The sequence below is a fragment of the Carcharodon carcharias genome, chromosome 1, assembly GCF_017639515.1.
Source record: "Carcharodon carcharias isolate sCarCar2 chromosome 1, sCarCar2.pri, whole genome shotgun sequence".
Taxonomy (NCBI): Eukaryota; Metazoa; Chordata; class Chondrichthyes; order Lamniformes; family Lamnidae; genus Carcharodon; species Carcharodon carcharias.
This window is the reverse complement of record NC_054467.1, coordinates 214,057,963-214,073,355: the sequence shown is the minus strand read 5'-3', so window position 1 is coordinate 214,073,355 and position 15,393 is coordinate 214,057,963. Positions and strand designations below refer to the sequence as shown.

Below are 15,393 nucleotides of genomic sequence, written 5' to 3'. Positions count from 1 at the left end.
TTTCTTAGTCTGCCCTATGTTGCTGGTACCCACATGAACCATGACAACTGGAACATTCATCTCCCACTCCCAGGTTCCTCTCCACACTGGAGGAGATGCCCTTAACCCTGGTATTGGGCAGGCAACTTTCAGGACTCAAGCTCTTGGTTGCGGAGAACAGGAGCTATCCTCCCCTAACAATGTTGTCCCCTTCTATTTAAGCTGCATTCATTTTTACTCCCCTCCCCGCCAAACTTGAATGGTTTCCTGCACCACAGTGCTGTGGTCAGTTTGCTTATCCTCCCTGTGCAGTATCTGCTGTCATCGAAACAAGCAGCAAGAACATCAAATCTGTTGGACAAGTGCAAGAGCTGAGGCTCCATCATTGCTACCTTCTGGATCCCTGTAACTGTCTCAGCTGCAGTCATATGGTTGGCCTCTGACCACAGACCAAATCTGAAGTAACTAGTTGAAGGGTTATGACTGCCTCTTGGAACAAAGAGTGCAGGTAACTTTTCCCCGGTGAATCGCTGAAGCTCGGACTCCAATTCATCAACTCTGAACCAAATTTCCTCAAGTTGCAGATACTGCAGATGTGGTTGCTGTGGATCACCCAGGGCATCAGGGTACACATGCTACAGCTGCAGCACAACACCTGTTCTGCCACCTTTATTGTGTTTTAGTTAACTCATTAGGTTTCAAGATTAGAAATATCATGCAACAATTATGTATAGTTATGTTAAGTTATAAGTTAGTTAAGTTATAAATTTTATTCAACGCTTGACAGAATTTTAATGGCACAGAAGGAGGCCATTCAGCCCATGGTGTCTGCACCGGCACTCCAAATAAGCATTATGACCTAGTGTCATTGCCTTGCCTTTTCCCTGTACCCCTGCACATTGTTTCAAATAATCATCTAATGCCCTCCTGAATGCCACAATTGAACCGTCCTCCACCACACTCCCAGGCAGTGCATTCCAGAACCGAACCAATCATTGTGTGAAAAAGTTTTTTCTTACCTCACACTTGCTTCTTTTGTAAATTATTTTAAATCTGTGCCCTTTCATTCTTGATCCTTTTACGAGCAGGGACAGCTTCTCCCTTTCTAATCTGTCCTGCCCCCTCATGATTTTGAACATCTCTATCAAATCTCCTCTTAGCTGCCTTCTCCCCAAGGAAAACAGCCCCAACCTCTCCAATCTATCCTCATAGCTGAAGTTTCTCATCCCTGGAAACATTCTTGTAAATCTCTTCTGCACTATCTCCAATGTGTTCATGTCCTTCCTATAATGTGGCACCCAGAACTGTATACAATAGTCCAGCTGAAGTCTAATGAGTGTCTTATATAAATTCAGCATAACCTCCTTGCTTTTGAACTCCATGACCCTATTAATAAATCCCAGGATACTAACTGCTCTCTCCACCTGTCCTGCCACCTTCAATGATCTATGTACATATACATCCAGGTCTTTCTGCTCCTGCACCACTTCAAAATTTCACCCCTTATTTTATATTGTCTGTCCATGTTCTTCCTACCAAAATGCATCACCTCACACTTCTCTGCATTGAACTTCATCTGCCATCTATCTGCCTGCTCCACCAACTTATCTGTGTCCTTTTGAAGCTCTACACTGTCCTCCTTGTAGTTCACAACACTCCCAAGCTTCGTATCATCTGCAAACTTTGAAATAGTGCCCCGCACACCAAGATCTAGATCATTAATATATATCAGGAAAAACAAGAGTCCCAGTACCGACTCCTGGGGAACTCCACTACAAACTTTTCTCCAGCCTGAAAAATATCCATTGACCATTAATCCCTGCTTCCTATTTTTCAGCCAATTTTGTATCCACTTTGCTGCTGTCCCTTTTATTCCATGAGTAATAACTTATCTCTCAAGTCTATTGTGTGGCACAGTATCAAATGCCTTTTGAAAGTCAATTTCCCCTTTAGAAATCCACGCTGGCTCTTCCTTATCAACCCATATTTTTCCATGTGACTACTAATCTCGAAAAACTGTTTCTAGAATCTTGCCCACTACTGAAGTGAAACTGACTGGCCTGTAATTGCTGGGCTTATCCATACAACCTTTTTTGAACAATTTCCCAGTCCTCTGGCACCCACCCCTGAGTCTAGGGAAGACTGAAAAATTATGGCCAATGCCCCTACAATTCTACTCAATTCCTTCAGTACCCTTGGATACATCTCATCCGGTCCCTCTCTTCAGTACCAGTTTAAAGTAGTTTAGATAGGAAAGAAAAATACTTAAAACTCACCAACCAATCACCTATCTTCCCACTTAATTTAATACGCATGGCTTCTTGTCTCTAGCTCCCCTTCTCAGATGACTTTGTTCTGTGGAAAAATCAGAACAGCAGCTCCTCCCTCACTGTTCCCATTTCCTTGACTTATCAAATTCCCAGGTATAAGCACCCTGTCTTGCGATAATCAGTCGAGTTATACCTTTACAGGAGGTTTAGCTGATGCAGGAAGTATTTATATGAGCTGAAAATCCAGGTACCTGCTACCTCTAGCATGGAGCATGTTTATCACTGACTTTGACTAAAAGAAACCACAATTTACTGTTACAATTAAGTTAGATGCTAAATGCAAGCTTTACTAGATTTTAGAAAGTGATCAACACTTGAAATTCCCTCTCTTATCAAATTCCTAGAGCTAAGAATTCTGTTCCACAGTACTTTGTTCAGTTGGACCTTAATGCTACTACAGCTAGGGACCAAAGACAATTGTTTGGTCTTCCTAATATTACATTGGAGAAAATTTATACTTGCCCAGTGCCAGATGCTGGACAAGCATTTATGGCAAATTAGAGATGGCAGAGGAATATGTATGCACAAGCATTTGCAATATAAATGCAGTAACAAATGTAATTTACTTTTTCATATCATGTGGTTAAAACAAATAAAGTGACTTTTTCTGATCAGTGGTGGAGGTGATGATGATTTAAGCAAAGTAATGGAATAAACAATGAACAAAGACTTGGGGCATGAAAGAGAAAAACATAAGTTAAAAGATTACTGTAGAGTAAAAAGCAGCAATGTTCTTGCCCTACATTTTTGTGAGATTTATTTTTACTCTTCATAGTGAGCAGTGTAATTTTCTGTCAGATGGACCATTGTCTCCCTTTTGTTATCCAGTGACAGTGTCAAGAACGCACAGTTAAGGCATATCATGGACAATGTATAGAGGGGGGCATCTCTTAGTACCTGAATGGATTTTTCCATTTTTTTCTTAGCAGATCATTCTTGTGTGTCTGACGTGTATTGCTAAAAGATTAGTCATGCACTGTGGACTTGCACTGAATGTAAAATTGTTGAATTTTGTTCAAGTTTATGGCCAATGGTGAGCCACCATGATGTTGATGGTGGAAGATGGTGGTAATGGCATGGGGAGCTGATTCACTCTGTCCGTTGGCGATAGTCTTTGCTTGACATTTGTGCAACACTAAAATAATTTTGCCATTTATCAGTTCAAACCTCAATGTTATCCATGGGGGGCACAGGTTGCTTCATTATCTGAGGAATTGCACAGGAAATTAAACACCGCGATCATCAGTGTTTATCCCTATTTCTGAGCTTATGATGAATGGAAATTCATTGATAAAGCAAGTTGATTTTCCCATTAAGGTGACTGGGCATAGGACATTGCTCTGAGGAACTCCTATCCAAATGTCCTGGAGCTGAAATTACTGGCTTCCAACAACCACAATCATGCTTTGTGCTCAGTCTAACTCCAGCTAGTGGAGAAGTTCCCTCTGAACCCCATTGATTTAAAATTTGCAGGAGCTCCTTAGTTTCACATTGTATCAAATGCTGCCTTTATGTCAAGAGGAGTCACCCCTGGAATTTGCTTTTTTTGTTCATGGGCTAAGACTGTAATGAGGTCTAGACTGAGCAATCCACATGGAACGCAAACTAATATTAGTGGCACTTGATGGGACTGATGACACCTTCCATTACTTTGCTGATAGGCTAGTAATTGGCTGGATTGGATTTGTCCTGCACTTTTTGTGGACTGGCAATACCTGGGCTATTTTCCACCAGTTATTGTAGTCATATTTAAAAGTCTGGCTAGAGGCCTGGTTAGTCCTGGAACACAAGTCTTCAGCACTGCAGCTGGGCCCATTGTTGGGGCCCGTAGACTTTGCCATATCCAATTCACTCAGCTTTTTCTGAATATCATGCGCACTGAAGTGAATTGACTGGAGACAGGCTTCTGTGATGGTGGGGATCTCAGAACTAGGCCGAGATAGGCCACCCAGTCACAATTTCAGGCTAAAGCAAACGTTTTAGCCTTTTTTTTCTTCTGTGCAGTTCACCTCTCCCAAATGTTTTAGCCTTGTCTTTTGCACTCTCACCCTAGATTGTGCCATAATTGAGGGTGGGAATGTTCCTGGGCTCTCTTCCCCTGCTTTCTATTTAACTGTCCTCCTCCATTCATGAGGGAGGAGCTCCAATGGAATAGGTCCTAGCATTTAAATTGAGTTTATTAGACTACTAGGTAAATTTCTTAGTTTCACCTGCTGCCTTAATTTAGAGAGAAAAAAGACAGCAGTACCACTCCTCAACCAGTCACCTACCTACTGTTCATTCATTCATGGGATGTGGGCATCACTAGCTAGGCCAGCATTTATTGTCCATCCCTTATTACTCTTGAGAAGGTGGTGATGAGCTGCCTTCTTGAACCGCTGCATTCCATGTGGTGTAGGTACACCCACAGTGCTGTTAGGGAGGAAGTTCCAGGATTTTGGTCCAGGGACAGTGATGGAATGGCGATATATTTCCAAATCAGGCTTGGAGGGGAACTTCCAGGTGGTGGTGTTCCCATGTATCTGCTGCCTTTGTCCTTCCAGATGGTAGTGGTAGTGGGTTTGGAAGGTGCTGTCTAAGGAGCCTTGGTGAGTTCTTGCACTGCATCTTGTAGGTGGTACGCACTGCTGCTAGTGTGTGTCAGTGTGGAGGAGTGAATGTTTGTGGATGGGGTACTAATCAAGTGGGCTGCTTTGACCTGGATAGTGTCAAGCTTCTTGAGTGTAGTGGGAGCTGCACTCATCCAGGCAAGTGGGGTGTATTCCAGCACACTCCTCATTTGTGCCTTGTAGATGCTGGACAGGTTTTGGGAAGTCAGGAGGTGAGTTACTCGCGGCAGGATTCCAAGATATTAATCTGCTCTTGCAGCCATAGTATTTATATGGCTAGTCCAGTTCAGTTTCTGGTCAACGGTAAAACCCAGGATGTTGATAATGGGGGATTCAGCGATGGTAATGCCATTGAAAATCAAGGGCGATGATTGGATTCTTCCCTGTTGGAGATGGTCATTGCCTGGTACTTGAGAGACACGAATGTTACTCGCCACTTGTCAGCCCAAGACTGGATATTGTCCACGCCTTGCTGCATTTGGACATGGACTGCTTCAGTATCTGATGAGTCACAAATGTTGCTGAACATTGTGGAATCATCAGTGAACACCCCCACTTCTGACGTTATGATGGGAGGAAGGTCATTGAAGAAGCAGGTAAAGATGGTTGGGCAGAGGGCACTGCCCTGAGGAACTCCTGCAGTGATGTCCTGGAGCTGAGAATACTGACCTCCAACAACCACAGCCATCTTCATGCAACATGACTCCTTGACTTTTTTTTGTTTTAGAGTTTACTGAATATACACTGACACCTCTGCACAGCAGAGTAGCGGCAAAAAGAGGTGAACTGCACAGGAGAAACCAATCTCAGTGACTTCACAGCACAAGGAGAGGCAGTGGTGAGCCAGGCCTGAGTGGAGACAACAAGAGCGGAGGCAAGGGGAGCATAAATAGTATGGCAGAGAAAACTTAGGCCAGACCTGAAAGAGGAGTCATGTACAGCAAAACAAAAAAAAAGAATGCCTTCACTGGATAGGTGATTGGCTGGTCAGTGGTACTGTTTTTTTTCTAAGGGTGCTGGGTGAAGTTAAGAATTCTGCTCAGTCTAGTAAATACAGGATGGCAGGGCACCTCAGCCATGTTGATACATGTCCTGCGCCATGCGAAAATGCCAGAATGCTTCTCTTGCCATGTGCAGTCACATATACAGGAAGTGACATCATCAGCTGGAGGACCTCGAGCTCCGGATTTCAGAACTTGGGGCATCAACAGCCATCACTGCAGTGGATCCGTGAAGCTGAGTGTTACCTAGATAGTATGTTTCAAGAGGCCATCGCCCTGCACATAGTGCAGGCATAGAGGAGGAATGGGTGACCACCAGACACAAGGATGACCAAGCAGACAGTGCAGGAATCCCCTGAGTGCATCTCGCGCTCTTCCCAGTATTCTGTTTGGAATACTGGTGAGGGGGATGGTTCTCTGGGGAGTCCAGCCTGAGCCAGTTCCGCAGCACCATGGGCGGTTCAGCTATGTAGAGCAGGGAGGAAAAAAGTCAGAACAACAATAGTATTAGGAGATTCAATAGTTAGGAGAACAGACAGATGTTTCAGCAGCTGCACTTGGTGCTTCCAGGATTGTATGTTGCTTCCTGGTGCCAGGGCTAAGCATGTCACTGGCTGCAGAACATTCTGAGGAGGGAGGGTAAACAGCAAGAGATTGTGGTCTATATTGGTACAAATAACAATATTCAAGAATAGATTAGATATGTGAATGAGCAAAAAGGAATTGAAAAGAGTTATAGGGATGAGTTGGGAATATGTGGTTAGGTCTAATTTGTTTTGTTTCATTACATAACTGGGTCTGAGGCGCCACCTAGTGGTATCTCAAAATGATATCTTTTTTCCCAACTACCTAAAGCTAAATTTCTGTACATCGCTACATAGCGGCTATAGATACAGTAGGTGAGGAGGCAACCGGCCCATTGTGCCTGTGCTTCCACTGCACCCTCCACCCACTCAGTTCTCCTAACTATTGAATCTCCTTATACTATTGTTTTTCTGACTTTTTTCCTCCTTGCTCTACATAGCTGAACCGCCCATGGTGCTGCAGAACGGGCTCAAGCTGGACTCCGCAGAGAACCATCCCCCTCACCAGTATTCCAAACAGAATGGAGAGCTGTGACTAGTGGAGTTCTGCAGGGATCAGTGCTGGGACCTTTGCTGTTTGTAGTATACATAAATGATTTGGAGGAAAATGTAACTGGGCTAATTAGTAAGTTTGCAGACGACACTAAGGTTGGAGGAGTTGCAGATAATGAGGATTGTCAAAGGATACAACGGGATCTAGATCGGTTGGAGACTTTGGCGGAGAAATGGCAGATGGAGTTTAATCCGGACAAATGCAAGGTAATGCATTTTGGAAGGTCTAATACAGGCAGAAATTATACAGTAAATGGCAGAACCCTTAAGTGCATTGACGGGCAGAGGGATCTGGGTGTACAGGTCCACAGGTCACTGAAAGTGGCAACGCAGGTGGATAAGGTAGTCAGTAAGGCATATGGCATGCTTTCCTTCATTGGCAGGGATATTGAGTATAAAAGCTGGGAAGTCATGCTGCAGCTGTATAGAACCTTGTTTAGGCCGCACTTGGAATATTGTGTGCAATTCTGGTCTCCACATTATGGAGGCGTTGGAGAGGGTGCAGAGGAGGTTTACCAGGATGCTGCCTGGTCTGGAGGTTATTAGCTCTGAGGAGAGGTTGGAGAAACTTGGATTGTTCTCACTAGAACGACGGAGATTGAGGGGCAACTTGATAGAAGTTTACAAAATTATGAGTGGCACAGACAGAGTAGATAGTCAGAAGCTTTTTCTCAGGGTGGAAGAGCCAATTACTAGGGGACATAGATTTCAGGTGAGAGGAGAAAGCTATAGAGGAAATGTGCAGGGCAAGTTTTTTACGCAGAGGGTAGTGAGTGTCTGGAATTCGCTGCCAGAGGAGGTGGTGTTTAAGAGGCAGCTTGACAAATACATGAATAGGATGGGAATAGAGGGATATGGACCCGGAAGTGCAAAATGTTTTAGTTGATGGGCAATATGATCGGTGCAGGCTTGGAGGGCCAAAGGGCCTGTTCCTGTGCTGTAATTTTCTTTGTTCACTCCCATGGATTTAAATTTAAAATGAAGTTTGGGATTGGAACACTGAGTCAGAAGCGACTGTGCTAGCCTGGGCTCCTTGTCATCTTTTTGTAATCAGCCATTCATTTTTGGAGTATGCAGGAATATGATTGTATGACAAATTCTACCTAATAGGCTAAAGTGGTGAACTTGCAATTACATATTCTGCAAGCAGCATAACTGCTGCTTACTCCACCTTGCAGATTTTTGTGTATTACCAGGCAGCGATATGGTTTTTGGGTCCTGTGTTACTACCACTCATTTTATTGAGAATTTAATTCTCCATCTGGCTTCTGCAGTTGTTTTTGCTGTGAACCCTTTATTGCGTGGTAGTTGATAATCTACCTCGCCACTGCATTTCTGGCAACCAGCCTTTGGCTTTGGGAACAGCAACTCTCTTCCAAATATCATGCTCCCATAAATCCCTGACAACCTACCTCCACTGTATTTATGTCACATTTTTAACCCTGCATCTCTGCACTTAGCACTGACTTTACATGCCTCGGCAGCTTTCTTGCATATGCTTTCTGTAATATTGAAGCTACAAGCCATCATGTGCATGCTGTCCCGCTGTTGTGACTACCATTATCCACCTTCAGATGTGCGCTAATTAGCTGCACTGAAAAGAATTCTTGGTTCTGAAACATATGCTGCCCCTTTCCAATCTTTGTGCCCAACACCTGAGTTTTTCTTCCTTTTGATACTCCTCATCTGGGATCCCTCTTCACAAACTTGATTTTTGCCAGCCCATTTTGATGGCCATCTTTTAATAGCTTCTGCACTGCATCTTTAGCAAGGACCAGTGTCTGTCTGATTGTGGTCCCATTGCACATCTCAGGGGTCCGCAACCTGTGATTGTGAAACCATGTACAGCTCTTTAACATCTCATTTACAGCTCCCAACTTTTTCCAGTTGGATTGCAGTAACATGAAAAAAGTCCTTAAAAAAAAAGTGAAGATAAGTAAGAGCCATGTTTTTATGTGGGGATAAAATGCTATTCATAATGCTGAACTAAACAGTTTCAAATGATTTCACAGAATCACAGAATCTCACAGTGCAGAAGAGGCCCTTCGGCCCATCGAGTCGGCACCGACAGGTGAGAAACACCTGACCTACCTACCTAATCCCATTTACCAGCACTTGGCCCGTAGCCTTGAATGTTATGATGTGCCAAGTCCCTATCCAGGTACTTTTTAAAGGATATGAGGCAACCTGCCTCCACTACCCCCCTCAGGCAACGCATTCAAGACCCGTCACCACCCTCTGGGTAAAAAAGTTTTTCCTCACATCCTCCCTAAACCTCCTGCCCCTCACCTTGAACTTGTGTCCCCTTGTCACTGACCCTTCAACTAAGGAAAACAGTTGCTCCCTATCCACCCTGTATATGCCCCTCATAATCTTGTACATCTTGATCAGTTCGCCCCTCAGTCTTCTCTGCTCCAACGAAAACAACCCAAGTCTATCCAACCTCTCTTCATAACTTCAATGTTTCATCCCAGGCAACATCCTGGTGAATCTCCTCTGCACCCCTCCAGTGCAATCACATCCTTCCTATAATGTGGCGACCAGAACTGCACACAACACTCCAGCTGTGGCCTCACCAAGGTTCTGTACAACTCCAACATGACCTCCTTACTTTTGTAATCTATGCCTCGATTGATAAAGGTAAGTTTTTTGTTTAACCAAAAAGCATCATCATGCTCTCAGTAAACCTGTTCAAGTGTTACAGCTGCACCATGGTTATAGATAATGCCTTTGATTCAAGGAACAGGTTTTATGGTTATGATCATTATTGTTTCTATTGTAGCTGAGAAGATATATTATTCTGAATTTGCTATCAGCAGTTTTTTTTAATCACGAAGAGCAATAGCCAACAAAATTGTCTTCATTCTACACACCTTAAATTAAAGTTTGATTTAAAGATGACTCTACTGACAAAATCTGTGACTCCCAATAGATTTTATTTTATGTAACTATTTTTACAAAGACTCTTCAGTTTAAAAAGGCTTCTGACCCTTGATGTGTCTCAACAGAGCAATTCAGAGCTAATGAGAATTGTTCCAAAATAGCTGCTCTTTGCGCACCCTATTAACATGCTTCTCGGTAAGTTCTTTCTTCCTTAAACTACCATAGATGTTTTTCAAAAAAAAAAATCTGACTTGGAGCACATGACTGCTTCTGGTTTTGTTCCAAAATTTATAGTCCTCCACGTTTTGATCTTGCTGTAAAATAGTGAAGCTCACAGTACTCATAGTTATTGAAGTGCAAATCAGGCAGCAACTTCCAGTGACAACACATTCGTAATTAAACGTGGAAATGAAGAAGTTGCTGTCTGAGATGCTGTGCTGTCCCAGAAGCTGTGCTGTAAAGGTATTTTGCAAAGCAACTTTTGAAAGTTGTGGTACTTAAGTGATAAATACCTACAAAACTCACCAGATATATCAAGGCTGTCAATTTTGGCCTAAGTAACTTTCTAACACGTGCTAAGTGTTGATTACTGCTAGTCAACCTCTGTGGTGTTGAAAATTAACTTTTATGAATATACAGTTCCATTCTTGCAAATTTTAATTACTGTTGTAGGTTTTCAAAAATATTTGACATTCTCTTGCTGTCTCTCATACATACCTTCTCTCTTCAGTTCAATCCTTTTTTCCCTCTTTATCTCGCTTTTTGTATCTGATTTGGCAATGGATTTAATATTCTAACACTTCTTAGCTCAGTTTACATAATCCTCGTACTCCAATCCTGTGGATCATTCTGGTTACTCTCTTGTATTTCTTTTCAAAAGATGAACCATTTTTTTATTTGTTCATGGAATTTGGTGTAGATGGCAAAGCCAGCATTTCTTGCCCCATCCCTAGGTGCCTTTGAGAAGCTGGTGGTGAGCCATCTCTTGAGTTGCTGAATTCATGAGGCGTGGGTACACTGCTGTTTGGGAGAAAGGATTTTCACCTGATGATAGTAAAGGAACAATGACATTTTTCCCAGTATGTAAGGTGTGTGAATTGGAGGGAACTGTTATTCCTTTTTTGTATTTATGACATTCAGAACTACGCACCTTAATCTAGGGACCAATAATTTATAATATGGCAGGATTATCTCATGACTTCAGACCAATGTTAACCATTTAAGTACAACACAAGATCTCAATTTATTGTGCATGGACATTGTCTCTTTCATTTCTGTGCACGTTATATTCTTTAAGTAATATTCTCCTTCTAGTCTCTCATGTGAAGCACTTTTGCTGCACTGAATTTCATCTGCCATTGAAGTAATTACAAAATATATTCAAATCCTTCTATAGCTTACTCCTGTTCAGCTTTAGCATTCTCCATTTTCATTAGTTTTGTATCACTTGCAAATTTAGCTAATGTACTTGTGACTCCTAGCTCCAAACCATTTATGAAGATGCCCCAAAATCCAGGCAGATGACAATCCCTGGTCCTCTATCCTCATAGTTTCAATTGTCAAACAAATAAGAATCCGTTGGAAAATATTTACACTGATTCCTGCTTTCCTTATTTTTAGCACCAACCTTTGCAGAGGAACAATACCAAAACCTGGTGTTGAAATCCAAGTACACCATATCCATAATCTCAAAGGAAACCAGTAAATTAGATTGACAAGATCTTGCCTTTATTGGATCTGTTTGGTGATTTATTTCTATCCAGCTCCTCCGTGATTTTACGTTATACCGATTTCAAAATCTTTGCCTCCAATTATGTAAAACTCATTGATCTGTAGTTTTGGGTATTGCTACCTTTATAGGATAACCATCTGCTTTTCTCCAGCCCCCAAGCACTGCTCTGGTATTTAGCCATTTCTGGAAGATTTGTGCCCAAGTTCCTGCAATTTGCTTCCTTACTTCCACAAAGACTTAAGATATACATCATTCCAATAGTTCAAATCAATTAGACATCAAAGAACAGCATGCATGCAATGGTTTTATCAGGCCTCTCGATTTTGAGCTCCGTTCTAAACAGGCACTCTTGTACCTGATGTATCTTTTCTTTGACTTCTGCTGGCTTGAAGTACAAAACAGACAGTGGATCAGTCCATTTTAATCCCTTCCGAATGAAGTTAAGACTTTTCGTTAATTAAACAACATGGCAAATAACATTACTTCAAATTGCTCTGAACAGCAGTCCTCTGAATATAATTGCACCTGAGTTCATATCATACCAGGCTTACCTAATTTTGAATTTTACATCTTTTCTGCATTCTGTAGCTTGGGTTTTATTTCCCATCACCTTCCCCATGGGAAGTAGATGGAATTTTTCCCTTGCTTTTGGTGAAATTGAAGCTTACATTTTTAAGTGAATGTTAATTTCTGTGTAATGTATTCATGCTTTTGACATAGAAATAAATGATGGACTGCTAGTTATTGGCGATGCAAAATTTGGTGCTTAATTTTCTCTAATGTCCAGATTATTTGTCAGCATAAGCTTTCTTTTCCATTGCTCTATTGGTTGATGTGTCATATAAGTGAGTTGGAAAACGGTAACCCATCTAAACTTCCTACCAAATAATTCAGGTGAACTTGTGACTTCATGGAGTGTTATTATAAATTTGTGAAGGGATTCAGCAAGTCCCAGTTTCCATGAGCTTTCATCGATAGATGCAGTGACCCTAGACTCCTGCAGTGTTTTCAAAAAAATTATTAACTTTTATGTTGCTCTGGAGCAATGAAGAGTGATTTTCCAAGTGGGATCCCCAAATAATTTTTGAAATACTTGGTTGCTGCTGTTGAGGGTTAACTCCAATGAGTTACAGCTTCTGAAATAGGAGGGTATTTTGTCCAACTGAACAAATTTCTTGCTATTTTAGTTTTAAGATAATTAGCAGAAATGGCAGAGGTGAGGTGAGAATTTTATTTTATGCTACAACACAGGACCTACAATGCAATGCCGGAAAGAGTGGTAGAAGTAGATTGTGTAGTAACGTTCAAAAGGAAATTGTTTAAAGAATTGAAGGAAAGAAAATTGCAAGGCAATGGGAAAGAGCAGGAGGATGTAACTAATTTGATAGCTGTTTCACAGAGCTGACACAGACATGATGGGCCAAATAAATCTTCTGTTTAAGGTTCCATGATTGTCCTAGAGCTGGATCAGTTAAAAGTCGGAAATTCTCTTGAAACCATACTTGTTCACAGAGTAATTTTTCCATGGGTTTTAGCACAACTTCACAGCATTCATATGTCATGGTTGGGAACTGAGTAAACCTTGTGCTTTGCCAAACTACCTGATGTGACAGTAAATTAGCAGACTTTGAAATCCAACCCCAGAGCATTGGCACAAAGGCCTGCATTGCTTGGACTTGACATTGATGTCAGATTGTTCATCAGCCAGTTCTGATGACCTGAATTGAACATGGAAGGGTGGGATCCATTTTGATCTTTTGCTGATTTTCCAATCCACACAATGTTGCTTTTCTGCACTGCAAGTTGTTAGAGGGTCTCCATTCCACTTGCTCGATGCTGGAGTTGCCAGCTTCCTGAATTGGTTGTCTTCCTTAGAGAAGATTAACTGGGGATTTTATAGTTGTTCCACATCATGTGAAGGGTTTGATTAAGTCAATAAGGAGAAACTCTTTCCAGTAGTAGAAGTGCCGATAACAAGAGGAAAAAAAAAAGAGGTGGTAGGAGAATTAATAATAACTTTCAAAAGGGAATTGGGTAATTACTTGAACAGGAGAAATTTGCAGAGCAATGAACAAAGGGCAGAGAAATAGGACTAATGGAATATTTTTTTTTCAAAGAACCTGCACTGACACACAATGGAATGGTATCCTTCTGTGCTGTATTATTCTATGTTTCTAGTTTAGCCATATAGTATCTCTTTTTTTTTGACTTTACTTCAAAGATTCTACCTCATTCACTCGACTGCATGAATTTACTCTAAAGCATCACTTTCTTTTGCTTATAAATTCCATTGTCCTTTGCTTTCTGTTGTAGCAACTTTCACTGTCATGCATTTCCCACTTCAGTTGACCTTTAATTAGTTGGCTATTCATCCTTGTCTAAGCGCCATGCTGAGTGGAATCGGCAACCTGGTCTTCCAAACTTTCAGATCATAGTAACAGTAGATGGCCTCATTGTTGGGAGTCCTGGTTAAGCCAGCCTTTAACGGTGTCTGGCTGCTTCCTTCACCGTTGGCCTCTTGCTTTTCTTCCATTTATGAAAGTCTTTAACGAGTGAAGTGTTGACATGAGTGGTGCTGTCCCCATTCATGCTGTTGTCGTGATACAAATTGTTTGTGCTGACCATATTTGACTCGGGGTTGGGTGGGGGGAAAAGGAAAGTATGAAGTGGTTTGCCATTGCCTATCTCCTGTGTTTGAAGTCAACACAAACCTTCTTCCCAGAGGATCCCCCGCCTGGCAACTGTCAGCTGTTGTCCTCCAAGGTCATAGCTCCATCACCTTCACTCCCATAGAATCCGCCAAATGCTCCATTGGACATCACTCCTAACCCTGAGCATTGGACCTTGCCAGGTCCTAACAGCTGGGCCAGCTAGACTTGGGGCTCACAAGTTGGCCATTAGTAGGGTTATAGAAAAGATGATTACTGCTCTATTTCAGCAGTTTGTTCACATGAAGGTCTGCATACCTGGTGTTCAAAGTTTGAGCGTTGTCTGTATTTTGATGCCACCTTAGAGTGCTGGTACATTGAAAAGTATTTTGTTTCCCACATGGCATGCATGAGGTGCCTCTAGTCAGGCATGTCGCTTATCTTTTTCTGTGTGAACAATGTCCTCCATATGGTATGTACTTCTGGATGTTTTTCAAAATCATTCTCTGCCCCTTTGTGCTCTTCTAGTTTCAAATTTGTATACTGATCTACTAAATTGGTACACTGATCAATCTTGTCTTTATTTTCTATATTTTCTACATGATGGAAAGTATCACAGCTTCAGCTTCAACTGTTGTGTGGAAACTATAATACTTTTCCTATAGAAAATGAAGTCTGAGGACATGTAACTTTGGATATTTGAAATGCCTTGCTCAAATTACTTTGAGACAACATAAACCTGACTAGTTCCTGTTTATCAGCTTTCGTCTGCCCTTCAACCTCTTACTCAGGCAACGTCACCTTTCCTGTTGTCTGTAGTCGATCATTTGAGTCAGCCGTAGTGTTAGATACAAAACATGGAGTGGACTCTATTTCCTAGCAATGGATTGATTGAAAATGGTTAATAATTTATTTAGTTTATTAAGTTGAAACCTCTGCTGAAAAAAATATTTTGAAGAGTTATCTGGTTGATTAGCACAATGGACCACAGCTAAAATGGCTGTGGCTGTATAATTTAAGTGTCAACCCCCCGCCACCAAACAATATTTACCAAAGATACCAAACAAACATTTGT

General features: G+C 41.8%; 1 protein-coding gene across 5 annotated transcripts in view; it reads left to right on the top strand.

Moving 5' to 3' along the window:
• nedd4l (NEDD4 like E3 ubiquitin protein ligase) overlaps positions 1 to 15,393 on the top strand; it is a 441,756-nt gene that overhangs the window by 301,680 nt on the left and 124,683 nt on the right. Inside the window, exon 2 of one of the 5 annotated variants that reach the window (XM_041209828.1) lies at positions 9,068 to 9,126. The exons of the other annotated variants lie outside the window; for them this stretch is intronic. Coding sequence (XP_041065762.1) covers positions 9,068 to 9,126 — 59 coding nt within the window. The remainder of the gene's footprint in view (positions 1 to 9,067; positions 9,127 to 15,393) is intronic. 5 annotated transcript variants of the gene reach the window in all.